General features: G+C 41.6%; 1 protein-coding gene and 1 long non-coding RNA gene across 6 annotated transcripts in view; one reads left to right on the top strand and one right to left on the bottom strand.

Annotated features, from left to right (window-relative positions):
• The window catches only part of GARIN2 (golgi associated RAB2 interactor family member 2), a 19441-nt gene extending 2747 nt beyond the window's left edge, over positions 1–16694 (top strand). For 2 of the 4 annotated variants that reach the window (XM_082226632.1, XM_082226633.1), the window contains exons 2-8: positions 2192–2341; positions 5671–5873; positions 9232–9487; positions 9913–10172; positions 12140–12186; positions 16043–16101; positions 16491–16694. In XM_082226632.1, coding sequence (XP_082082758.1) covers positions 2258–2341; positions 5671–5873; positions 9232–9487; positions 9913–10172; positions 12140–12186; positions 16043–16101 — 909 coding nt within the window. In that variant the 5' untranslated portion in view covers positions 2192–2257 and the 3' untranslated portion in view covers positions 16491–16694. The remainder of the gene's footprint in view (positions 1–2191; positions 2342–5670; positions 5874–9231; positions 9488–9912; positions 10173–12139; positions 12187–16042; positions 16102–16490) is intronic. The other 2 variants (XM_082226635.1, XM_082226634.1) reach the window with 2 other exon arrangements.
• On the bottom strand, positions 7472–27629 carry LOC309534965. Of its 2 annotated transcripts, none has more exons than XR_014220933.1 (3): positions 27354–27629; positions 24474–24541; positions 7472–7728 (listed from the first exon to the last, which is right to left on the bottom strand). It is a non-coding gene; the product is annotated as an uncharacterized lncRNA (long non-coding RNA). The 2 variants fall into 2 exon arrangements; XR_014220934.1 differs by having other exon boundaries at positions 27373–27629.

Here is a 27629-nt window from a genome sequence, read left to right as displayed (position 1 = left end):
GTGCATCCACAGTATTTTGTCTAATTCTATATATATATGTTCCAGAATTCTTATCCATACACATCTCAGTGTCACACCTACATGCATTTTGCCACACGGGCGTATAATCCCATACATGATCCGTGATGACAGGTGAATTGCAAAAAGGTTCAATTTCCAAATGTGTCCAGACTGTGGATCCTGAAATTCTCTAACATTAAGTAACATATCACAGACCCTGCAGTGCCCAAATTTATAATGACCCTTAACTGCATTGGGAGATGTTTCCAGTTGAAGAACAGAATAGAATAGAATAGAATATGACTAAGGATTCTTTAATAGTTTTGCCCCTTCTCCAACCAATTAGAGAGGGAAGATCACATCTGGGGATGTGTTGAATGATGTGCCAATGTTTGTTTATTAACTTTTTGATTTTCATAGATAAGCTAGAAAACTCAAAGGTGAATGTTATCCTCTGTTGTTTAATTATTTCCTGTTTTTGAAAAAGTTGCTCCCTATTAATACACCCTCTGGACTGTATTGTTGATAATGTGTTCTGGGTATCCTCTATTTTGAATTTCTTTAGATAACGTTCTGGAGTCCTGAACAAAACCCCCAGGTTGAGATGAGTTCTGTTTTATTCTAATCATTTGACTGGGAGGCTGTCTCTCAAGTGTCATGAATGAAAGGACTCATATCTTAAAAGGGAATGTTTATCTGCAGATTTAGTATGATTTTTAACGCCCAATTGCCCTTTGGAAGCTTATATACACAGTCATGTCTAAAAAAGAGATGGCCTATCTGTTATGTTGCAAACTAAATTTAATTGTTGGATGAACTAAATTAAGCCAATTGTTCACTGGAAAAATATCTTAAATGTGTCATCTATATAGCCTTTTAAAAACTTAATATCATGGAAATAAGGGTTAGTGTTGGGATCCAAAACCCATTGTTTTTCAAATTGGCACATGAATAAATTTGCCTCACTAGGGGCAAATGGTGAACCCATTGAAAAAACTCTGATTTTGTAATAAAAATTGTGATCAAATCTGTGGGGGAAATCCTTTCTAAAATCAAGCCTATTCATCAGGAAGAAGGGAGGGAGGGGGTCAAAAGGCTTCCAAGCATTTAGAGTATCCTCAAGAACTAACCTCGCCTCATCCAAGGGAATAGATGTGTACAAAGACTGTAAATCTAAAGTGACTAGAATATCTGATTCCATCATTGCACCGTATTTTTCGCCCTATATGACGCACATTTCCCACTCCAAAAATGAAGGGGAAATGTGTGTGCGTCCTATGGGGCGAATGCAGGCTTTCGCTGAAGCCTGGAGAGCGAGAGGGGTTGGTGCGCACTGACCTCTCTCGCTCTCCAGGCTTCAGGTAGCTCTGCGCAAGCCGCGGGAGCCCTCCCACGGCTTGCGCAGAGCTGCCTCTTATCCCGAAGCCCCGGCACGCTCAGCAGTCGCGCCGCGGTTTCAGGTAGCTCCGCGCAAGCCGCGGGAGCCCTCCCCCGGCTTCCGCAGCGCTGCCTCTTATCCTGAAGCCCCGGCACGCTCAGCAGTCGTGCTGGGGCTTCAGGTAGCTCCGCGCAAGCCGCAGGAGCCCTCCCCCGGCTTGCGCAGAGCTGCCTCTTATCCCGAAGCCCCGGCACGCTGGGCAGAGCAGCCTGTTCTTGGGGCTGGGGTCGGGGGAAGCTCGGGCTTCCCCCACCCTAGCCCCGCGCCTAGGGGGGAAATAATTTTTTTTCTTTATTTCCCCCCCAAAAAACTAGGTGCGCCTTATGGGCCGGTGCGTCCTATGGGGTGCAAAATACGGTACTTTGTTCTATTATTTGAATGAAATGTGTAGTATCCTTAATAAACGTATCTGACTTACTAAGATGAAACTGTAAAAAATAATCAACACATTTTGATAGATGTTCCAGGACTCAACCCATGCCAGAAAAAAATTGAATGACCAGTTGAGATTCCTGTATTGAGGGGGCTGGACTAGATGACCCTTAAGTCCCTTCTGACTTTACAGTTCTATGATTCTATGGGAAAGGCTCCTGAGAACATACAGTAATTTAGAATAGTCATAACTTCACTACATTATGTGCCTGGCAAAGATTTATAAATTTTCTTAGCTCTCTATGCTATTCTGAGTTAGCCTTTTTTCCATGCTGTCTCTTATTAATTTCCAATGTCATTTTGTTCTTGTCTTATGTGTAGGCGTAAAAGCAACCGGAGTTTAAGAAGCCCACTAAACACACCAAATCTGCATTTCACATTCCTATTATGGGAGATCTTAAAAAAATTCTTGAAAGGGGAGAATATATTCCCTTGAGATCTGCTCCTGTGTTTGAAAGCAATTTTGTTCAGGTAACTAATTTTTTTAGAATACTACTGTTTAGACTGGCAACTGAGCAGAGCATGAACGCCTACAAATGCCACAGACTCAACTGTAGAAAACAGAGTCTAGTTTACCATGCCTGCAACCCTCCCAATTTCTATTCATGAAGCTGTCTCATGAGCGTCTGAGGGAAAATGTGTACACAAATTCAAACACCAGTGGTAGGTGTGCACTGAAGCCAGAGTGAAGTGGTAATGTGTATACAGCCTAAAACTTAGTACCTACAGATACAGATAGACTTCCATGAGCGCAAGCGAACTTTCCTTCCCTCCCCTCTCCCTGTGCACCCCCCAAATCCGCTCTGGCAGTTCCTCAACTCTCCAGAACATATTTGGGGATACTAGAGGAGTATATGGGTGGAGGAGAGGGAGGGGAAATTCCAGTGGATAAATTCCAAAGTGTCTGGCTCAATTTCAGTTAAGTTTCAAGGCTAACTGCCCTGGTTGCCTGAAAAGATTACCCCTGGGGCTTGTTTTGGCTTAGAAACTCAGATCTAGTTTTACAGGAATTGCAGAGCTCCACAGAGAAGTGGGTGTGCGGAGACAAGAGCTCCATCAACAGGTGATTTTTCTTATTTTTTTATTTACCCAACTTTTCTTTGAAAGCCTCCCCCTAAGATGGCCAACAACACAGGTTTTTTAAAAATGTAGAACTGCTTGGAATAAAAAAGTAAAAAATAATAATCCAAAGCAATAGTAACTAAATTATCTCTACCCAGCCTAAGAGCCCTCTCAAATAGCCCCCTTAAAGTATTCACCAGCCATACAAAGGAGAACAATAATGGGACCAGTAGGACCTTGATAAAAACTTTCCACAGCTTAGGCACCATGATCAGAAAGAGCCTCTCTCAACTGACAACCTGGCATACTTCAAACATGTATACCCCAGGCCAACTTGAGTGTTCAGGTAGATTCATATGGGGGGAAAACAGTCTGCTCTATGAATCTGCTCTATGCAGATGGTATTATATAAATAAGAAATAAGAACCAAATATCAAACAGGCAATACACCTGATCCCAGACTGGATTTTTCTTTACCGGTGTCAAGTCCATTTGACACCAGTTCAGGACCTGCACATCTTCCTGAGATTTGATGGAAAGAGTGATAGAACTGGTGTCATCAGTATATTGATGACACCTTACTTTAAATCTCCTCTTGCAGTTGACCTCCTCTTGCAGTTTTATGCAGATGCTAAAAAGCATGGGAGAGGGGGTTGTTCCCTGCAGCACGCCATGAACCAATAGCTACAGAGTACAACAGAACCTTTTGAAACCAGCTTTCCAGAGATTATGGCAACCACGGCAAAATAGTGCCTTTCCCATCCCATCTCAGCAAGGTGGCTCAAAACCATGCCATAACATACTTGATAGTATTGAATGCTTCTGAGAAGTCCAGGATGATTAACAGCAGGGGTAACTTGCCTGTGGTCATGCAGACTCTGAATTCCCATTGTGTCAACTGTCTGGGTCATATCTCCATTCTAGATTTGAACCAGAATTTGTGGTTCAATCATCCTGATGCCTTACACAAATCAGGCTTATGACCTGCCAAATGTGTAGTGCAAAGGGATGTCTGATTATCATGGAGGCAATGAACTTCTGAGCTGAACCAGGAGTTTATCCTTTGTAAACTGATTTGAGTTTTTTCATAACCAAGTGGTGTATAAATTGTATGAAATAAATACATACATAAAGTGCAGAATGTTGAACCAGATAGTGTAAATGTTGATGTCCTGCAGGCAGGCTGGATTTGATTTAAATCAAATTGATTTAAATCATGATTTAAATTGATTTAAATAATTTGTATACAGAAAGACTCATTCTTGCTGCTATAAGGTTTCATTTTTTGAATAATAAATTTTCAAAGTAGTTTTTACAGTTATATCAAAAATTATTGATATGGTTATACTATTAGAAATACATAGACAGATAATTATTAAATTATTGTGAGGTTTCGTAAGTTAACTGTTTATAGGGGCTATATCTCCCAGCAGCTCTGGCTTTAGAGAAGCTGGTCTTCCTTTTTCTAGGGGGGAGGAGGGGAGAGATACAGTTGGTAGGCCTAGGCAGGAACAGGCTCGCTCAAAGAACAGGTCAAGGAGAAACAGGCTGGTGGAAAGCTGGAAAAGGAGAACCAAGGACTGGAGTAGAACTTCAGGGATTCCTGCTACAGGACTGAAGTTCCAGGTAAAGACTTTATTGCTTGGACAATGTCAGGTGAGCCCTGGGAAGAAGGGCCTGGAACCAGTGAACTCTTATTAGTTGACTGGCAAGCACTTCAAGGTCTCACCAAAGACAGATCCCAGTTACTATTTCCACCACCACACCTTTGGATTTGCTTCTACATTCAGGTGCCTATTCTGTACAGTTAAGTATCAGTGCAGCTGTTGGAACCCAGTGGGATTGGGAAGAGGTTGCCAGCCCTGAAGTACGTTCAGCACTTGCCTCAAGTCTTGAGTTGCACAGACATGCAACTGACTTGCACAATTATTAAAACAAAGATCCCAAGACTTGTGGAGTATTCTGGTCATAAGGTTGCACTTTCATTTTTACTGCTTCACACGGAACTTAGCATTTAAGTAGTAAGGGGTTGATTCTGTGTAAAGAAATTTGCAAAGGAACAATGGGATTAAGTTTTTCCCCTCAACTCTGTATGTTTATTTTATAACATTTTTCCTGTGAAGAAAAGGCATGTTATCTCTGCAGACACAAATTCACACTTTTGAGAACTGCAAAAACAAGCATCTGTGATAATATATTCTTGTTAGAAAAACTGCCCCAAATAATCTTACAGAAACCTCTGGAAGAGCATGACATTTTGAATGGATTAATGGAATTCATTTACCAAAAAATTTAAACATTCCATATAAAGCCTCATGCTACATAATTAAAAACAAATCATTTGGATTATAATTTAACTTAAATAGAAAACTATCTTTAGAAAGATTTTTTCCTCCAAAAGCATTTTATTTTTATAAAGCCAATTGAAATTTTTAAAAATCTGATTGAAATAAAAAAAATCCATTTTATTTTTTAAAAAAAACATAGATTTTTATCCACCCTGCCTGCAGGATAACAGTCATTGGGTTTTCCAGCATCACACATGAAGCTACTTCCAACATTTCCACTATGTTAGTTTTGCAAGCTTTTGACTTAAGTTCTTCTCTTTTCTCACATACACATCTTTCTTGAGCCTTCCTTCCCTTTCCAATATCATAATTGCAATACAATGTGTTTTCATATGCTTTTGAAATAATATTTTTTTTATATGCCTAAAATAACCTCTTATCTCTTTGCAGGTGAATAGAAGGGGTGAATCAATTTACCTTCACAATCGCCCCAACTATGTGACCATGGGCATTTGTGCCTCCAGCTCAAGCCAGTCATTGCCAAATGTGATGGTGCTTGCACATGCAGCTTCTTCGTCCTCCCAGGAAGCCATTTCAGCACGCCCAGCAAGCAGAAGGCAATCAAATTCCGAAGATGAACTAGTGCTCACCAGGTGAGTTAGTACTGAGGAGGCATGAAAAGACTGCAGATATTGCATAAATTCAAGTTGACTCTTATAATTTGGTATGGGGAAATGGTAACAGAATCTCCCAATTTTCACTATTTCTACAGAGTATTAAAATAGTAAAGTATCTATACATAAACCTTTTTCACCAAGAATCCACAATGCGCATCATGAATGAAATTTTCAGCAGCACAATTTGTCCAGTTGGTGGCACTCTTTTATTGATAGGATGAAAATATGTGATGTTTGCACCCCAACTCCAATGGCAACATTGTTTAAATGCCTGAATTTCTAGTACTACACAAGGGGATGGGGTGAGAAACAATGCCATGTCCTCCATCCATAGTCATAAGACTGGCATAAGGCACTTATGCAGAGCAGAGAGAAAGATCTCTCCCTTCTGAATTGAGGCTGACATCACTCAGGGCAAGGGCTTTCTCAGCTGTGCTACCCCAGGTTTGGCTATACCCTCCCCAAATATGTTTTCCTTGTGCCAACACAACCATCTTTTAGGTGCTAGGCAAAAAATATTATTTACCCAGGCACTTTAATGTCAGTTTTGAGATTTGCTTAGTTGCTCTTATCTTTAGACTGAGTTTTATTGAATTGTTTTATGCTCTGTATATTGCCCTCAAATCTGGTACGATGAAGGGTGGTGTATACATGTTTTAAAGGTAAAGGTAAAGGTACCCCTGCCCGAGCGAGCCAGTCTTGACAGACTCTGGGGTTTGTGCGCCCATCTCACATCTATAGGCCGGGGGGCCAGCGCTGTCCGGAGACACTTCCGGGTCACGTGGCCAGCGTGACAAAGCTGCATCTGGCGAGCCAGCGCAGCACACGGAATGCCGTTTACCTTCCCGCTGGTAAGCGGTACCTATTTATCTACTTGCACCCGGGGGTGCTTTCGAACTGCTAGGTTGGCAGGCGCTGGGACCGAGCAGCGGGAGCGCACCCCGCCGCGGGGATTCGAACCGCCGACCTTTCGATCGGCAAGCCCTAGGCGCTGAGGCTTTTACCCACAGCGCCACCCGCGTCCATACATGTTTTAAATAAACAGAAATACAAGCAGTGCTGTTTTTTCATCCAGAGTGTGCTGGGCCAACACTCCCCACTCCTGTTTCTTGACTTTATGTACTTCTGAGAAGCCCAAAACAAACATTTCAAATCAAAACAGAATCTGCCCAGCGAGTGCAAATCTACACTTCTTTTAGATCTAGGACTTTATCTAGCTCTTAACTACTCCTAGCTGCAATTATTGAAGCTACGGGGTGGAGCCAATTCATATTTCCTTTTCTTCAATCTGTCTCCCATGTAGCAGCAGCAGCAGGCTTTAAGCTTTCCAGCCAGGCCTCTACCATTGCACACACACACATTTGTGCAAAGGCCCCTCCGAGCTGCCCTAGCCATCTGCCTGTATCTAAGAGAATGAGGGAGCTGGGGCTGTATGTATTTGACCTGCACCAGAACCAGAGACAACCCACAAACCATCTAGGGAGACAGCTTGCCATAGTTTTTAGCACCTCCGCATACAAAAAGTAAAAATACTAAAACAGGTTAAATTCGCGTCAACTTTCTAAGCACTTGGGTAGGCTTGTCTAAGCAAGAATGTTTTTAGTAGGCGCCAAAAAGAATACAATCAAGGTGCATGCTTGAGATCAGTAGGCAGAGAATTCCAAAATGTAGGTGCTGCCACACTAAACAATCTAAACATTGCGGAACAGGTATTATGTGGCACCTGTGGTAGTGCTATTTCCACTCATCAAAGAGGTCATCTGGGTACATGTGGGGTAAGGCAATCTTCTTGAACTTGGCCCAGCAGCAAATCAGCAACCAGTGCAGATATCTGTGAAAAGATATTAAATGTTTACAAGGCCTCACCCCTGTTAGCAATCATGCTGCAGCATTCTGCACTAACTGTAGCTTCTGGATCAAGCACAAGGGAAGCCCCATATACAAGTGCATTGCTGTAATCCAATCTTGAAGTAACCAATGAATGAACTACTGTGGCAAGGCCATAGCTGTCAAACCAGTCACAGCTGATAAAACAAACTTCTAGCCACTGAGGCTACCTGAGCCTCCAGTGACAGAGCTGGATTCAGAAGCATCCCCAAACTGTGAACCTGCTCCTTCATGGGGAGTTCAACCCCATCCAAGGTAGGCAGTTGACCAGTTTCTCAGACCTGGCTACTCTCTCATACTGCTTTTGTCTTGCCAGGATTCAACAGCTTGTTTTTCTTCATCCACTGCACCACTGGATCCAGGCAATGACCCAGGGACTTCACAGCCTCTTCTGATTCAGATATTATAGCAAAAAGAAGCTGAGCATCATCAGCATACTGATAGCACCTTAGCCCAAATCTAACAACTGTAGATATTACATGCCACCGGAGATAAGACTGGAGTCAGTCCTGAAGGCAGAGCTGGCACCATTGTAATGCAATGCCCACAAATCCCATTCCCTGGAGCCAGTCCAGGAGGAAATCATGGTTGATGGTATCAAAAGCCAACAAGAGATCAAGAAGCAGGAACTATATATTTTTAAGCATTGCTACCCCATTCTTCAAATGAAAAGGATCCCAGAGCAGCTTGCTTAAGAACTGTAAAAGCAAGGTAGTTCCAGGCCATAGAATTTTATTTTGGACAAATCTTCCAAATTTCAAAGAATGCTCCGCCTTCACCACTGTAGAATGAAATACCCGCTATGTCTTACCAATGCGGGCATTATTGTGCATATTTACGGTAATTTCTTGGCCATTTTATAGTTAAATAAATTACCTATTTTGAATATTTATGAGTAACTTTTCCGCTAAAGCCTTCAAGAAGAGTAACAGGTAACACAAGTAACAGGTAACACAATAAATGGTGGGAATTTCTCCCACAAATGGCAGTTTTAGTAGGTGTATGTATGGAATTTCGTATTCTTAGTTAGCCCGTTGTGCAAACAAGAGGGCTACCTTGAAAAGGTACATAATTGGACAGGTTTTTCTAGTGACATTAGCTGATTCTTCTTTGTGGACTGCACAATTAGGCCAAAATTATCTTTACCAGCAGTGCAGGCGGTTGGGAGATCAGGGTGGATTGAAAAAGAATGCCATGTGACTTATTGCTGTCATATGCACATAAGTAAGTTTTTCTATGATAAAAAACCATAGTGGATACACTATGTGCCTTTATTTTCTGTTGCCTACATGTAACCCAAACTGACAGTGCATAGCGGCCTTCTTGAAATATGCCTCCATTTATTTCAGTCAGTTCCCTACTCTCTTGGATCCCATTTTCCTCTCACTTTATGTAGTGATTCAGTGAAGTACAGCTAGCCAGAATTCACACAATCATTTTCTTGTAGGTTCTTACCCTTGAAGTTTGTAGACGTTACTGTTCACAATGCTAAGAAAAGACGCATCAAACTGAAGCTGGTGAGTGGCCGTGCCTACTACCTAGAACTCTGTGAGCCACTACAGAAACAGCCCCAGCTCTTCCGACAGTGGGTGCGGCTCATCAGTCTACTGAAATCTAAATATAAAACTTCTTCAGTCAATACCCTATATAAAGATTTTAAGACTCAGGAGGAAAACAGAGCCACAACAAGCAAGGCACTACAAGTGAGTGCTATTTGGGTATATAGTTTAAGATTGTTGAAAAAAAGGTGGGGAGGACCTTGAGAACATAAAATGGTAATTTTTTTTGTAAAGTGTAGTTTTTAAAAACCTGCATGAGCAAGCTCCTGTTGGTTTGCCCACTGCCAAGAAACCCATCCTGCACAATGTAGTCCTAGATATGTATTTTGTGTTTTCATTTTGTATTTTTATGCTGTAAACCGCCCTGTGATCTTTAGGTGAAGGATGATATATACTGGGTTTCTTTTTCACTTAATTGTTTCAGACTGTTTTGAGTGTGTGTCAGCTAATCACTGTCGTCACTTTGAACACACTTCTCCATGGCAAGTTCAAAGAATGTGAGTGGGACTGATTCTGTACTGAGCTTTTAACGTATGCTATACTCCCTCTTGTCTTTGTTGCTCCCAAAGGGATACAATCAAGCAGAGACTCCCACAAAACCACAAACCAGCCAAGAGCCAATAATAAAACCAGAAATAATCAAGAAAATGCCTTCAAAACGAGTCACCATTTCTGATATAGTAGGTCCTATTGAAGAATTTCCTAAGAGCCATAGCCAGGCCACAGTTTCTTCTGACAGCTGCATGAAAAATCCCAGTGCTGCAAACTCAGAAAAACTGAAGTATAGTCAAGAATTAATGAAGAGGACTATCTCAAGGAGTAAATCTAGGTATGTGATCCATCATAATCATTATCTATTGTTACATGCCACCCACAATCTCTGCCAAGCGATAGCAAAATTCCATGGGGTTCCAGATGCTCACCCAGGGTTGCTGGAAAATTGAGGCGCGGTGGAGGGGGTACAGAACATTATGCCCCAAGAGTGTACCTCATGGCTCCTCTGATAGATTCAGTGAGCTTAGGTCCAAAGCAGCAGCCAGTCATAGCCCCTGGTGTCCTCCAGCCAGCACTACTTGGAGTTCTCCTTGCTTTCCCATTCTTGTTCTTAGAACACTTTACCAAAAAAAACCTATATAAAAGGACAAGTTTTTTTCTGACTCACATCACACCCACGTTGACCTGGCAACCTCCCCCTCAGTTTCCTGTAGGGTCTTTTGTATTGTAGATGGTTTAATGTCAAGCTCAGTCTGTCAGCTCCGATTAAACCCCAGTACCGAAGAAACTAGAGGTGGAAATCTGGCATCCAGGGATCTGGAGGAATCCCTGTTTCTCCACTAACCCATAACACAATCTTCCAGCATCTATTCCAATTTTATTTTGTGTTACATCATGTTTGTCTGCTCAGTAACACAGCCTTTCGAGCTCTTTATTATTTCCTTCTTTATAAAAATATTTATGCAACAATATAAAAACAGACAATAAAATTATTAAAAGGTTAAAAGCAAGTTAAAAGTAAAAAACAAAAACAAAAACAAGAGACTGCTGTGGGGGATGTACCGTACTTTTAATTGCCTGCATAGGCCTGGTTGAATAGAAAAGTTTTCAGCAGGCATTTTAAAGTTAGCACAGAATGCACCCGCTGAACCTCTATTGACAGGGTGTTCCACAGGACTGGGCCAATGACACTAAAAGCTCAGTTTGTCATTGCTCTCAAACGAATCTAATCAACTTGAGGATTTATTTATTTCATTATAACACACAAAAAGTTCAGCTTCATAGGAAGCTCCTTTTTCAGAATGTAGGATCTCAGTTTTAGACCTAAGATGGACATAGCCTTGTTTAGAGCAAGATACCAAAACACAGATAATCAAAACCAAGTGTAGCAAGTCTCAAATTATGGTGAGCTTCTGCACAAAAATATTACCAGGGTCACTGATAATTTTTGAGCAGAGAGCTTTTGACATTACAAGTCAGTTGTTTCCATAGAACAGAAACCTACAATAATGTACTAGGTCATACAGATTTAATAATTTTTGTGTTCTTTAAAATATCATCTTTAATCACTGTTCGGCAGTGGGTGAGGTGGGGGAGAATCATTAACAAAAGGTACTTGATGGGCACTTGATATGTTGAGAACTGATGTGATCCAATCAATGCTATATAAGAGTTGTAAGACCCAAGTCTAACTCCCAACCTTTTCACAGATTGAATAGTCATTTTCAAAAGTGATGCTAAAATCACCTTTTAGTGTCTAATGTACCACTTCCAAATGTAGCTAATGTAGCTAATGGGGAAAAGCCATTTTAAAAGTGAATGTACTTTCTGGTCATTGTGGCTCCTTTCTTCAGTTAATGGGCTCATTTCCCCCTCTGTAAAGAAAGATTGCTATTGGCATTTGGGACTAGATGGCTGTGCGATTGAAGCTATTAACTGCATCATAAAATGTCCACATGGATTTATCAAAATGGGCCATGGATCTGAAAAACTGAAGAACTACAGATCTGTGATATTTACATTCCCACATATTTTAGCAAAGGCAGCACAACTATATGTAGCTAATTGGGAGTAATTTGCCAGTTTTCACAGTTCAAAAACAGAACTAAAGGTTATGACGGCAAAAAGCAAAGCCCTCCCCTCCTACTCACTGCTTCATCTCTGGAAAAAGTCATGCTTTATTCAGTAAGCATGGAGGTGGGAAACTATTTGCTTAGATGTGTACAGCCCTGAAATAGAAACTCATTTCAGTATTATTGCTTTCAATTGAAGTATTATTATTATTATCTTTACTGATTTCAGGGGACAAGAATTTTTTTCTATTACGGGGAAAAGACTGCAGACTGCAGGTATGAATGACATTTGAAATGATTTTTCCCATTCTGCCCTCATAGCTATTATATTTATATTTTTCCATATGGGAGCCATAAACTGAAAAATTATCCCAATAAATGGGAGGTGCCACTGGCGAATGGTCTGTCTATTCAGCTTAGTAGTATTTCATCTTTTCTGGGTTATGCAACATGGGAATGCCCCATCTTCAGAGGTGTTTTTTGGGAGCTGCTGTCACAGCTGCGGCAGGTGGTGAATAGAAAAATGACCTTTGTTATTGTGTTCTCCCAACTACAGAACACTCTCACTTGCTTAGTTTAATGTCATTCTGGTGCTTGGCAAATATCTTTTTATTTTCCCAGGCATTTTTGTCTAGTTTATCTCCAGTGCCTGGTTTTTTATGCTGTTCTCTTTTCTGCTTCTTGGTTTTGTTGTTTTATTATTATGCTTTGATCTTTTTGTTTCACTGTATTTTTATATTTCATTACAAGCCACCTTGGAACAGGTTTCTGAAAGATGAGGAACAAAAATTAATAATAAATAAAAATAAAAACAAAGGTAAAAGGTAAAGGTAAAAGATCCCTGGACGGTTAAGTCCAATCAAAGGCAACTAATAAAAACAACACCTGTTGTCTCTGTGAGTTAAACAGTCATTACCCTTTGGAATTCAGCCACACAAAAATATATTTACACGTCCAGCACTCTCTGCTGTGTGTCCAGCATTAGGGCAATGACATGTGGAGACCCGTAACCATTTGCAGAAGAGTTTTGTGCAGTAATACTTTCTCTGTATGCAATTTCTCCTTCATTCTCTCCTTCACATAGGCGGATTTACAGCATTCGTGTAGTGCTCATACATATACACAAAGATACATCATGCACACAACCCTCTCATCTGCACACATCATTCACTCACATGAGCAATTTTTTGCTATCTTTCCCGAGATCTGGTGTGCATGTGGTTTAACTTGTGAGCAGTGAGGATGTTTACAAATATTCCATAACACCTCAGCAGCTAAGCCAGTTCAGTCAACTGAAGTCAAAACTTCCAAAATAGTTTCAGAGGTTTGAAAGACTGCATTTACTTCAATGTTTCTTTTTCTTTTATTGATTTCATCAGACTTCATTGGCCAAAACTAACATCTGTTTACAAATCTATGGATTCTGTGCTTTACTCTGATACCTGTGACACTGCAATCACAACAAGTGCCCTAAAATATTATACAAAGCTAGCTTTTAATTTGCTCATAGGCATATAGATATCTCAGGCATCTACTTATGTGCTGTTCTGTGCATCTATATCTGAAAGTGTGTAGCATCTATGCATGATTAAGGGATGGAATTGTGCTGACTTTGGAAGCAACATTTAAATGGGGAATAAAGCATAAAGTTCAATGTTCTAAGTCCAGTTTGTGCAATCTAGACCAGCACACATTTGGACAGTACAGTAAATGCTTGGTTTATTGGATGACTATGCATATTGCATTTCAACTCCATGCAATTAATGACCAGAAGCTGGGCCAGCCAAGCAGGGATTGATGTGGGCACAGGCGTTCTTCCCCCACCAAAGGTTTGCAATATATATTTTCAGAAATACATATATGACATTTGAGTAGTTTATGAAGTCAATATTTATCTGTGAATCATATTTAGTATTCAGTAATTATATTTTTAATTTAATAATATTTTACTACCTAATTCACATCAGCTTTGATCAGACAACCTGAAGAACTCTAATTATCTGCCTACCTGTGACACTACTTGCTTCTCATCAACAAAGTATTTTACAACCTGTCACCTCAATCTAGAGAGGGTGATTTGCCTGCAGAAATAGTCTTCTGCATGTGGATCATGTTATCTCCTATGCATGAAAACCTATGTGTACATACACACTTCCAAAAGGTGATAATAGAATCATCTAGGCCAACCCCTTGCAATGCAGGAATCTTAGCTAAAGCATCCATGACAGATGACCATCCAACATCTGCTTAAAAACCTCCAACTAAGGAGAGTCCACCAACTCTTGTGGGAGTTTGTTCCATTGTCAAACAGCTCTTACTGTCAGAAAGTTTTTTTCTGAATGTTTAGCTGAAATCTCCTTTCTAGTAACTTGAAGCCTTTGGTTTGAGTCCTACCCTCCAGAGCAGGAGAAAACAAGCATGTTCCCTCTTCGATGTGATAGCCCTTAAGATATTTGAAGATGGCAATCATATCTCCCCTCAGTCTCTTTTTCCAAGCTAAACATACCCAGCTCCTTCAAGGGCTCCTCGTAAGGCTGTTTCCAGACCCCAGATCATCTTGGTTGCCCCACTCTGCACATGTTTCAGCTTGTCAACATCCTTCTTAAATTGTGGAACAATTAGCAACCCCTTCCAGTTTGGTGTCATCTGCAAATTTGATGAGCATCCGCTCAATTCAGTGCTCTCAGCTTTGACAGTGTCCATTACTTGTATGTAATGGAGAGACTGAATCCAAGCTTCACTTGTGGGGAAAATTTGATGCAATATGGGTGGTGTATTTTTTTGTTTTTTTGCCATTATTCAATGTATTGCATCCTTATGAGCACTCACTTATAACTGGAAACAAACCACAATAAATTCAAAGAGGGTTTGAGAAAAGCTTCAGTTAAAAAGGTAACACAACCAATGGATAGAAATCAAAGTCTGAATGTAAAGCTGTTCACTGTAAGTCATCATGGCCAATATAAACTCAATTAAAAGAGCCAATGAAGAATTGTTGAATCTTATAGCATCTTATGAATTTCTTTTTCTTCCTTCTTTCCCTGAGCATAGCAATAGCAATCCAAGCCCATAGTCCTGTATTTCAAAGCCCCCTTTCAGACACCTGGAGAACGCTGATTGTACAAAGGGGGGAGCATGCTTTGCTGCTGTAATCTACCCTCACAAACACACAATACAGTGACTGTGCAGAACCTCTCCAAAATGTTTGAAAGACGCTAACAGTATTTCATTACATGCCAATGTAAAGGTCAGAATGTGGAACAATAAACTGATGAAAGTGTGCAGTGTCATATGCCCATTTTCTTAGCTTAACATAACAAGAGTAGTTTAAATTTCATCATGCAACAGTAACATTTTTGTGCAACATGCTCAGTGTTATGTTGAAGAATGAGGGCATTACGGCCTTTTAGAAATCAATTCATTTATGATTTTTTTTTATTGTAAGCCTGTATGCATACAAACTATGCAATTAATTTAAATGGAATTTAAGTTCTACATTATGTAACCATAATTATATGTGCCTCCTGTGGAAATAAAAAGATAGTACAGGCATTTCCCCTAGTGTAAACTATATGTATGGTTCCAGATACCATGATTACTAGAAAAGCCAGGAAATTATGTATCATTTTCTCTCTTGCACAAAATGGAGAATACTGTATACAGTCCTACTATGAGCATTCCAACAAAGAATAAATTTAAGCACATGTGCAAGAGTATAGAGGGGTGCAGAAAACGTTATTCAATCTCAGATTGGAAGAGGAGGGATTTGCAGTGGCAGACTGAAATGTTACCTTTGCTTGCAGAGTAAGCTATATTATATAAAATATTGTACCAAAAATATGTGCCAAAGTCATCAGCACCAGAATTGCAATTTAGCCAGTTCATTGTCTGAAAAATAGCACCAGCATCAAAGGCAAAAAATAAGTCAAACTTGAGTTCTTGAGTCATTACCCTGAATTCACAGTCACTTTCTGGTTACTTGAACAAAGTTTCTGGTACTGAGAGAAAGGAAAACAAAATGTTGATGTGTGTTTTGTGCATTTTTTCATTACACATCTATAAACTGTCAAAAACTGACTTCCCTCATTTTTTCTCTCTCTTTTCACACTCTTGCTTTTTCTGCACTCTTTAGCTGTTTCTAGTATAACTGCCCCACTTCTGATTAACCTTTCTTTCCCCCTTCTATTCTAGGTAATCTTTCCATTTTTTTGTTTCGTCTTACTACCACACCTTTTCCTCATTTCTTTTCCATTTTCCACTATACTATTCCCCAAAAAGGATATTCTGCCGCCACCACCCTGCATGCACACTCATAAGCTGTGTATTTTTCAGCTGTGTTCACAACTTTTCAATAATAAGATCTAATTTTCATGTGATGCTTCATGTAATTCACATTATTATATTTCACATTACTATTTTTATATTACGTCAAGCAGCTGAGACACATGACAGCACTCTGAATCTGACAAAGAGATATTACAGATCTCTGTGTTCTGCTTCCTTCCTCTCTTTTTCTCACACACTCTATTATCTGCTTTCCTAGCCTGCATTTTCCTCATGTTCCTCCTGTTTCTTTACAGGGATCCTAAAGAATGTCAGTAAGCCAAGGTAGTTTTTTACAACTAGCATTAAAAACGGATCTCTGTACATCTGATACGAAAAGGAAGCAAACAAACTGAAGACACTGAGCAAAAGAAGAGAACAACATGTTCAGATGGCGATTAGAAATCTATAAACTGTAGAATTGTTCCATTCTAATATCATAAAAATAAACATGGTTAAAACAGTAGTACATATTTCTTCTTTTGTTGAGTATTTCACCAAACATTAGCAACATGACTTGTCAGTGTTTTAACCATCATCTCCACTTACGGTTCAGAATTGTAATTTTCTTTTAAAAACACTTATATTACAGGAAATTTGATGTGGGTATATCTTAAGTTCTTTTGCTTATCAAATAAACTTGCAATATGCTATAGTGATGCAAATAATGTCATAATCTATACCAGTTCGCAATGCACTCAGACCATGTGAAAGAAAGGAAAAGATTGGCAACTAGTTTTGAAAACATGCAATAGTCCCTTCACACTTATGTTGTCACAAGAAGGAGAATCACATTAGAAAGGTAATGTACCTCGATACATCCCTAGTATCCATATTAGGCATTGCTGTTAGGCCTGTACAATCAGGAATCCAGAACTCAGAGAAAGTCTACACATGAAGAGGTCTTCATACATAACCTTTCCCTTATTCTATGCTTCACATGTAGACACCAGTGATGAGGCCAGTAATGTTGATACTATATTTTTCTGGGTCATTAATGTGAAAATGAACTGTAAAGAACTAAAAAAAGACCACCCCAAACTGAGTAAATTGGCAGTAAAATGGCACATGCAATTCAGTGTAAAGTGTAAAGTGATACATGTTGGGGTAAAAATATTGATTTCACATCTATGCTCATGCAGTCTGAACTGGCAGTGACTGTCCAGGAACAATACTTTGGGGTCATGGTGAATGGTTCAATAACAATGTTGATCCAATGTGCAGCAGCTGTTAAAAAGTCAAACTCCATGCTAAGGATAAAATTGAAAATAAGGAATTGAAAATAAAACTGCTAATATAATAAAGCTACTATACAAATCTATGGCATGGCTGCATACAGTCCTAGTCACCTCACTTCAAAAAGGATATTGTGGAGTTGGGAAGGTTCAACAAAAGGTAACCAAAATGATCAAGGGGATGGAACAATGCTATGCAGAAAGGTTACAACATCTGGGGCATTTTAGTATAAAGAAAAGGCGAGTAAGAAGTGACATGATAGACATCTATAAAATTATGCATGAATGGAGAAAGTGGATGGAGAAACATTTTTCTCCCTCCATCATAACACTAGAACTTAGGGACATCCCATGAAGTTACATGTAGGACGATTCAGGACAAACAAAATAACTTCACACAGTGCATATATAAACTATGGAATTTGCTTCCACTGGAGGTAGTGATGGCCACCAACTTGGATGACTTTTAAAAAGGATTAGACAAATTAATGGAGGATAAGCCTATCAATGGCTACTAGCCACCATGGCAATGTTTAGCCCTCACTGTCAAAGGAGTCAATATGCCTCTGTATACCAGTTGCTGGAAGCCACAGAAGGAAAGAGTGTTGTTGCACTCAGGTCCTACTTGCAGGCTTCCCATAGGCATTGGGTTGGCCACTGTGAGAATAGGATGCTAGACTAGATGAATCACTGGCCTGATCCCGCAGGCTCTCATGTTTTTATGTATTACTGCAGAAGTGGGACCAGAGGTGTGGTGTCACAACCCCATACTATGTGTGATCCCCCTTCATGTAATGCCCATGTTGAAAGCGGCCAATGAGTCAACACATTTCCACTTTTGGGAGGAAGCCTGTCACTTGGATCAATCCTGTCACATAGCTTCTTCTATTAGAGAAGGTTAAGATCAGTTGGTAGATATTGTTCCTACATGGGTGTTTGCTTGTTAATAAAATACCTGTTCTAAACTACTGCATTGATTCTGGAACTGTGTGTTAAAGACAACACATGGTATTAGGAGTGTAACACATTATGTGAACATACTGTGGAAGACTGCAAACTGCAGAGTGATGACAGCTTTACATGTTTATGTATATAGGCAGATAAAGATGTCTATCCATCTGTCATTGACTGGTTGGACACAGATGAATCCCCAGCTGGGGAACCACCAAGGGAAGAAGGCTCAGACCCTGGAGAGTGGTGGTGGGACAATGATGAGTGGAGAAGAAGGAGACGACTGGGAAGAGGAAGTGTTGGAAGCCAAAGGGGTAGCAAGACTTTAATAATAATAATAATAATAATAATAATAATAATAATAATAATAATAATAATAATAATTTATTATTTATACCCCGCCCATCTGGCTGGGTTTCCCCAGCCACTCTGGGCGGCTTCCAAAAGAATATTAAAATACTATGATACATCAAACATTAAAAGCTTCCCTAAACAGGGCTGCCTTCAGATGTCTTCTAAAAGTCTGGTAGTTGTTGTTCTCTCTGACATCTGGTGGGAGGGCGTTCCACAGGGAGGGCGCCACTACCGAGAAGGCCCTCTGCCTGGTTCCCTGTAACTTGGCTTCTCGCAGTGAGGGAACCGCCAGAAGGCCCTCGGTGCTGGACCTCAGTGTCCGGGTAGAACGATGGAGGTGGAGATGCTCCTTCAGGTATACTGGACCGAGGCCGTTTAGGGCTTTAAAGGTCAGCACCAACACTTTGAATTGTGCTTGGAAACGTACTGGGAGCCAATGTAGGTCTTTCTGGCTGCAGTCTAGCTGCTGCATTCTGGATTAGTTGTAGTTTCCGGGTCACCTTCAAAGGTAGCCCCACGTAGAGCGCATTGCAGTAGTCCAAGCGGGAGATAACCAGAGCATGCACCACTCTGGCGAGGCAGTCCACAGGCAGATAGGGTTTCAGCCTACGTACCAGATGGAGCTGGTACACAGCTGCCCTGGACACGGATTTAAGCTGTGCCTCCATGGACAGCTGTGAGTCCAAAATGACTCCCAGGCTGCGCACCTGGTCCTTCAGGGGCACGGTTACCCCATTCAGGACCAGGGAATCCCCCACACCTGCCCGCCTCCTGTCCCCCAGAAACAGTACTTCTGTCTTGTCAGGATTCAATCTCAATCTGTTTGCCGCCATCCATCCTCCAACCGCCTCCAGACACTCACACAGGACTGTCACCGCCTTCACTGGTTCTGATTTGAAAGAAAGGTAGAGCTGGGTATCATCTGCATACTGATGAACACCCAGCCCAAACCCCCTGATGATCTCTCCCAGCGGCTGCATGTAGATGTTGAAAAGCATGGGGGAGAGGACAGAACCCTGAGGCACCCCACAAGTGAGAGCCCAGGGGTCTGAACACTCATCCCCCACCACCACTTTCTGAACACGGCCCAGGAGGAAGGAGCGGAACCACTGTATGACAGTGCCCCCAGCTCCCAGCCCCTCAAGACGGTCCAGAAGGATGCTATGGTCGATGGTATCAAACGCCGCTGAGAGATCCAGCAGAACTAGGAAACAGCTCTCACCTTTGTCCCTAGCCCGCCGGAGATCATCAACCAGTGCGACCAAGGCAGTTTCCATCCCGTGATGAGGCCTGAATCCCGATTGGGAGGGATCCAAATGGTCCGCTTCTTCCAGGCATGCCTGGAGTTGTTCAGCAACCACTCGCTCAATCACCTTGCCCAAGAATGGAAGATTTGAGACTGGGCGATAGTTGGCCATCGTGGCCGCATCTAAAGATGGTTTTTTAAGAAGCGGTTTAAAAACTGCCTCTTTCAGCGGGTCTGGGAAGGCTCCCTCACGGAGGGAAGCATTCACCACCCCACGAAGCCCATCGCCCAGCCCTTCCCCACTTAGAGAGTGGGGAGAGCCTGTGGCAGAGAGAAGTCAAGAATCAGGGGCAGAAGCTGAAGGAGGTGAGTGGGAGGGGGGAAGTCGAGAGGCAGAGATGAATCAAGCTAGTGAAGAGTCACAGGTGTCCCCTCTCCTGCTGTGACAAGCTCCTCTCCCCCCTGACTCCCAGAACCAGGAAATGTATCAAACAGGAAGAGCAAAGACGGGCTGCACATGATCTCTGATTGCCTGCAAGAAGCCCAGGAGAGGAGGAGACATAGACGGTTGTGAGGAAGCAGCAACCTTTAGTCTTGGTAACTGATTTCATGGAGTAGGACCTACAGGGCATGAGCTGCTATGTTCATCAGGCCTGAAACTCCGCCAGGTTTGTGAAGATCCTGAGCCCCAATGCAAACAATTTCTGAGTAAACATTAACAGGACAGGACTGCAAAAGTGCCAAATAAATTATTAACAATTGGACTGAGTATAGGCCCATTAGAAAGAATAGACTCTCTCCACTACTTACTTCATTAGTTGTGAAATACCATGATTGCCATTAGAGAATGCCTGGGAATTGTTTCCTCTTCCCACTTTTCTTCCTGTGGTATCTCATTCCTCCTCTGGAGGGCAACATTATCAAACACTTTGTCCTGTAGTCTAACTAAGTTTTTGTGCAGATACTATTCTTATTTTGTCATAATTAAGAGAATTATAAAAAATGTGAGCATTGAACATTGCCTTGTTTATTTAATGATAAATTGAAAAAGTTTGTACAGTAAGTTTTGTTGTACCTTTAACTCCAGCAGATCTATAATGGCATAAGCATTCATGAAATATGGTCCAAAGCTGACAGGCTCCAAAGAAAATCAGCAACTGACCTTAAAGTAGCCAATTGTGAACACAGGAAATTCAAAGTAACTCTCCAATATGTAACTACTGTACTGAATTAAAATTTATCATGAAGTTAAATTCTATCACCTGTGTCTGGAATCATTATACTGTAATATCATTTCTCTCACTATATGTATTTATTAGCTTACCTGTGCCAAAAAAAATTGTTATCAACACAAGATTTGTGAAAAGCTTTTGTAATTACTTTACATATATTTCAGCTTCACAATAATTGTCACAGTTTGCATTTTTTGCATTTCATATTATGCTAACTTCTGTACGTCATCTTTTTATTTACATCTATTTAGACCAATATCCTTCTATATACATATCCATCCCTTCAACTTAGGATGATGCTTCATGCATCTAAAGAAGTGGACTCTATGAAAGCTTGTGCTATGATAAATTTTCCAGTCTTTAAAGTACAATAATCCCTCATCTTACATGGGGGTTTGATTCCAAAAGTTATGCATGTATGTGTAAGTTGCATATATTCCAAATCCTCTGAGTGGCCCCATAGCTATCAGGTGAGGAAGAGTGAGAGAGAGCATCCCCAGCACTCCCAAAGCCTGTGCACTCAACAGGGCTTTCTCTGCAGGCAAGGCCAAGAACTTAGAAGCTCTTTTGTGGTGGGTCTGGGTTACCCAGCATAAAAAAGCTTTTAAGCTCTCAGCCTTGCTTGATGGGGAAGGCCCATTCATAGCAATAGCTCTTGAGAGCTCACAAGAACTTGGATTATCCCACAAGTCCTCACAAGAACATCCCTGGCTCCCTCTTATTTGATGGGGAGTGGGTTCTGCAGCACCCTCTGGTGTCATGTCTCAATAACGCATTACAGTAGTACCTCAGTTTACGGACAGTCCTGTTTACGAACTATTCAGTTTACAAACCCCGCAAAACTGGAAGTAGTGTTCCGGTTTGCGAACTTTACCTTGGTCTACGAGCAGAAGCTGAACGGTGGGAGGGCACTGGCGGCGGGAGGCCTCATTTGGGAAAGCGCGCCTCAGTTTAAGAACGGATTTGGTTTAAGAACAGACTTCAGGAACAGATTAAGTTCGAAAACTGAGGTACCACTGTATTGACATTTTAAAAGAATGTCATATGGCTATAGGATTATCATAACCATTTTTAAACTCATTTTTAAAATGTGTAGATGAGTCCCAGGTCAACTTGGGTTACCCAGTACAAAAAGAGTTTTAAGCTCTCAGCCTTGCTTGAGAGGCAAAGCCCACTCACAATGTTGGCTCTAGAGGGCTAGGGATGCTCACACAAGATCTCAAGGGAACTCTGATTGTACCGCAAAATCTGGTGAGAGTATCCCAAAGCCAGTGTTGTGAGCAAGCCTTGCCCAGCAAGCAAAGCAACGACTTAAAGGAGTTTTTCACACTGGGTAATCCCACGCATACATGGTGTGGAAAAACCTTTAAGCTCTCCACCTTGCTTGGGACTTGACTTACTGTACCACATGGCTCTTCATTGTTGTTTTTGCCATAGCAAACTAACATGGTTATCTTCTGAGAATTCTTACCAATAAAAAGGTAACTGAAAATGGAGCTGCTCAAGTAATATTATTATAAGTTTGTGGGTGCTGGACCCTTTTAATCCCCAGATCCAATATGTGTTGAAATCTAATCAAGCCTACTGAACCCCAAGGTCCAGCAGGTGTTTAAAAAATAAGCCAGGCTAGCTTCCTGATAAGGTAATTGCCTGGGCCATTAGGAGAACAAAGGATTGAGGGCTCAAGTGTGAGACAGCAAATGGGTGGGCCCCTCTCCCTCAACAAATAAAGCCAGAGTTTAGAACAGAGAGGTTAGGAAGCAATAACTTCACTTAGAAGGAAAGAAACAAGCTGGAAAGCTGAGGGGAGGGTCAGAACACAGTGTTTGATTTCTGTTTGAATCCAAGGCTATGACTAAGGAAGAAGCAATACCTTTTTGGGGTGATGATGTTGTGAACCCCTCCATCGCAGGTACAGGTTGTATATATGTGTAAATAAGCCACATATTATAAATACAAGTCTCCACTGTGCCTCATTTCCAAAAGGAAACAGAAACCCCCATTGAGTGCCTAGAACTCCAGTACAGTAATCTTGTACTGCTCTGAAATTGGGATGGTGTGCAATAATATGCTTCAGTGGGGCAACGGGTATGCTCAGAACCATATGTTGTGCTGCCTTCATAGCTGTTCCTACTTTCAAAGAGAGAAACTGATTATAAAGCTGAAGAGGGACTCGTTTATTGGACAATGGGACCGGCAAGAGTAGCATCAAACAAATATTCAGCTGAGCTCATGGTTCATCCATTGGAATATTGTTACTGATTATGGCCTTGTACAACACCATACTGCATCTTAAAAGGAATTCCACATTAACAGTAAAATTATGTCCACACATCCTAAAGTGTGACATCATGGCCCAGGGTTTTTTGGTTTTTTTACAATTCCACATTCCTATTTATTTATTTGCACGAATAAACTTTTGAGTTACATATCTGAAGGACCTTAAAAACTAAATGTTTTTCTTAATTGTGTTTTCCCCCTAAATAGAGGAAACTTTCCAGCCTGATAGTAGAAATTGCTTTAAAATGTAATATAAAACATGGAACTGACACCTGATCTGCTTTTACTAAATACCCTAAGACATCACAGAGTAACATAAATATTCAACAGGTTAGTATCCAAAAATAGCAGCACTAAAAATATAAAAGTCACTTTGGATTGCTGAACTATTAACTGGTTGTAAGATAAGACACTTACTATTTGGATACTTATTTTGCTACCTGTCTGTTTCATTTTTATATAATTTTTAGTCTAAGAAGTTTCCAAATATTTCAGCTCTGCATTGTTTACCCTTTCTATTCAACCTATGATTCTCAAAGAACACCACTACCTGTTAAATATGCAAAGCAAGAGTGCATACTTGGCATCTCTTAAGTTATGTCTTATTATCTCAGAACTTGCGGTGCAGTCTTGATTAAGAACATAAAAATGCCTTCATACATTAAAGTCACCTAGTCCAAAGTTCTTTGCAAGAATTCCAGCAGTCAATACTAGAGTGCTGTACTAGGTGGTGTACTAGAATTTTGCCAGTGCTTCTGCTGTGCACAATAATTTACTTTCTAACCACCCCCAGGGTATACTCCAATATGAAATTAGAGATTGCATCAGATCAATCTCATTGTTTTATTGTATTATTTCCAGAAAAAGTCCAAGGTTCAATTATTTCAGTTCAGGTTACTTTTTCTATTGCTTTATTTCAAGAAAGAAATAGAGGTTACTTACCAATAGTTATGTTTTGAGTGTTATCTCCAAGTATTAATAGGTGAACATTTCACATGGAGATGTTACTTCTGGAAATAAGAATGTAGCTTAGTTTTAAAAGAAATCTGGACTGATGCCTGATGCAATTCCCTGAGAGGAGGTACACCTCAAAGGGACAGCACTCAGGAAGAGGCAGATGTTATTACAGTGGTACCTTGGGTTACATACGCTTCAGGTTACATATGCTTCAGGTTAGACTCAGCTAACCCAGAAATAGTACCTCGGGTTAAGAACTTTGCATCAGGATGAGAACAGAAATCGTGCTCCAACAGCACGGCAGCAGTGGGAGGCCCCATTAGCTAAAGTGGTGCTTCAGGTTAAGAACAGTTTCAGGTTAAGAACGGACCTCCAGAACAAATTAAGTTCTTAACCCGAGGTACCACTGTATTAACTTTGGACCTTTTCATAACAGGCATGATCACTCTGCTTCCCGGCTTAAGTATTTGGAAGGAATACAGGGCCAGTTCAGCTCCAAGGGGGTGGGGAATAGTCCTTATAATCAATTTATTTGGGAATATTTACAGGGGACCTTATTTCCAAGTGTAATCAAATGTGCAGCCAAACAGCCCATTCTTCAGGGGGAATCTACTGTTTCCCACTTTCCTTTTAGTTGATTCACAATCCCCTCTTCACTTTCCTGCTGTGTTTTTGTGTTTTTATATTGTAAACTACACTGTGATATGAAAATATACATTTCAGGTGACAAAGGCCAGGTGTATCTGCTTGCCGCCCCCAGCCTAATCCAGTGTTTCCCAACCGGTGTTCCGCGGCACACTAGTGTGCCGCCAGACGTTGCCTAGTGTGCCGTGGGAGGGAGGCGGGCGAGGCGGGCGGCGAGACGCGGGGCGGCGGCGGCGAGCAGCGGCCGCCCAGCGCGGGGCTCTCGCCGTCTGCCTGCCTGGCTGCCTGCCTGACGCGCAAACCCCCGGCGCAGGCGCCCCGCTTGTTGACACGGGAGGGGAGGGGGGAGAGGAAACGCTGCTGGTCTCGCTGCTCCTCGGCGGCGGCTCCTCCTCTCAGCCCGCCCTGCCTATATTTGCACCAATCCCCGCCCACTAAAGCATTCGCGCCTCCCAATGGGAAGCCTTGCCGGGCGGCGGGTGCTGCTGCCTGAGAGTTCTGAAGCCACGCCCACTTTCCCAGAGACTGGCGGTTCTGAGGGATCCAGGGCAGGGCCGGCGCGCGCGCGCTTCTTGCTGCCCGGGCGCTTGCTCTAATCCCGCCTTCCCTGGGAGGGAGGGATGGCGGTGGCCGCGAGCGTCCGGGGTGGGGCGCGCGCTGGCTCTCCCTGGCGGCCCCCGTGCCTGGCGTACTATCAGTGCGCCTCCTCTCTCTTTCCCCACCCATCCTCCACGTGCTGCGCTCTAACCCGGAGTTAGAAGCAAATTAGAACACGCCCCCCGTGTGTGGTGTGTTTTTTGTGCTGCTCCTCTTTTTTTAGGGCTTTTTGGCGGCTTTTGGGACGGCGTCGAGGGGTGGCCGCCTCAGCTGCCGCCGTCCCTGAGTCCCTCGCTCTGCTGCCTCCTCCCACCCCGGCAAGGGGGAGGGAAAAAACTTTCACTTTTGTGCGTCCCTCCCGGCGTGACGCTGTGCGCTGACGTCACGGGGCGGGGCTTTAATGGTGGTGTGCCGCGAGATTTTTTTCCGGTAAACAGGTGTGCCGTTGCCCAAAAACGTTTGGGAAACACTGGCCTAATCTCTTATGTTAGTGGAGTGGGTTTATGCAGCATAAGGTGAGAAGGAAGTGTTTAAGGGCAAATTTTGTTCATGGGCTAGTGAGGTGATGGCACAAATTTATTTTAACTGCTGTTTGGCTCTGGTGCATGCTTATTATCGTGAAAGAAATTCTCAAAAGAAAAGCACCAACACTTTGGAACTCCCTATCAGTATCAGGCAGGCACCTTTATTATACTTTTTGATACCTGCTTAAAATAATTTTGTTTAGGCAGGCCTATTCAGACATATAGAACTTACATGTGTTTTAGTCTGTTTTTAGTGAATTGGGGTTTTGGGGGGGTTTCCTTGAATAGACTGAGGGTAGTTCCCCCCCCCCAAGATCTTTATTGAAACTTAACATATATACATAATAACCAAAATTCCCAATGATTCCCTCACATAAAATATAGTATCTAAATTACAACAGCTGCATAATTATACACTTAATTATAGAACCCACCGCCCACCCTCTACTTCCCTCCACAGCAATTCGACTTCTTTATATTTATTTCTACCTTTTTTTCCTTGCGTTCCATAATAAATTATTTGCTAAATTCTGATTTTTCCTTCTTTCTTTATTGAAATACATTTTTTATTCTAAGCCTATTAGCATGTCATTTTTAGAATAATATTTTGACATATAATCTTCGAAATACTTCCACTCCATTCTTCACTATTGATTTGATTGGTATCTTATAATTTTTAGTGTATTGTTGATTTTAATTACCTTTTGAAATGTTTTTAATCTGTTTTAATCATATTTTATTGATAAATGAAACGTTTTATTTAGGGAAGTTTTTGATATTTAATGCTGTATTGTTTTTAACATTTTTAAACATTTAATTATTATTATTATTATTATTATTTTGGTGTTGCTTTGTGTAAATTGTTCTATGTACTACCGTCAAGCGGGTTTTGTTAAATAAAAAGGCCAACATGTGGTCTTGGGCTTTTTACAAATGAGCTAACACCTTTTGTTAATTATAAGTTACCTTGCATTTACATTTAACTTAATTAATGAACTAAAGGGCTGCTTATTATTCACAAAATGGTTTATAATCATCTGAACGCGGCCCGCCACGTAAACGCATGAGAGAAACTTAACCCAGGGTTGAGAAACTTCACCTGCTCCATTTCTACCTACAGAGAGGCTGTTATAAGCGGAGTGGTCAGGGGCAGCGCCAACCCCGCCTTCCTTCCCCTCAAGAGTTCTCACGACCACCCGCCATCCTTTCCCTCACACGGCCGAAGACATTTTCGACGGTTCTGGCAAGCTGCTGTTGGAGGTGATCAAGAGACGCGGAGCTGGGGAGAGGAATTCGCGCGAGGTAGCTGCGCGTGAGGAAGCGCGAGAAGAAACTCGCTCGCGCTCAGCTACCGTGACGTCTGGAGAACACTCGG

Source organism: Podarcis vaucheri (assembly GCF_965113315.1).
Source record: "Podarcis vaucheri genome assembly, chromosome: 1".
Classification (NCBI taxonomy): domain Eukaryota; kingdom Metazoa; phylum Chordata; class Lepidosauria; order Squamata; family Lacertidae; genus Podarcis; species Podarcis vaucheri.
The sequence above is the reverse complement of the archived record's forward strand: the minus strand, read 5'-3'. Positions and strand labels throughout refer to the sequence as shown.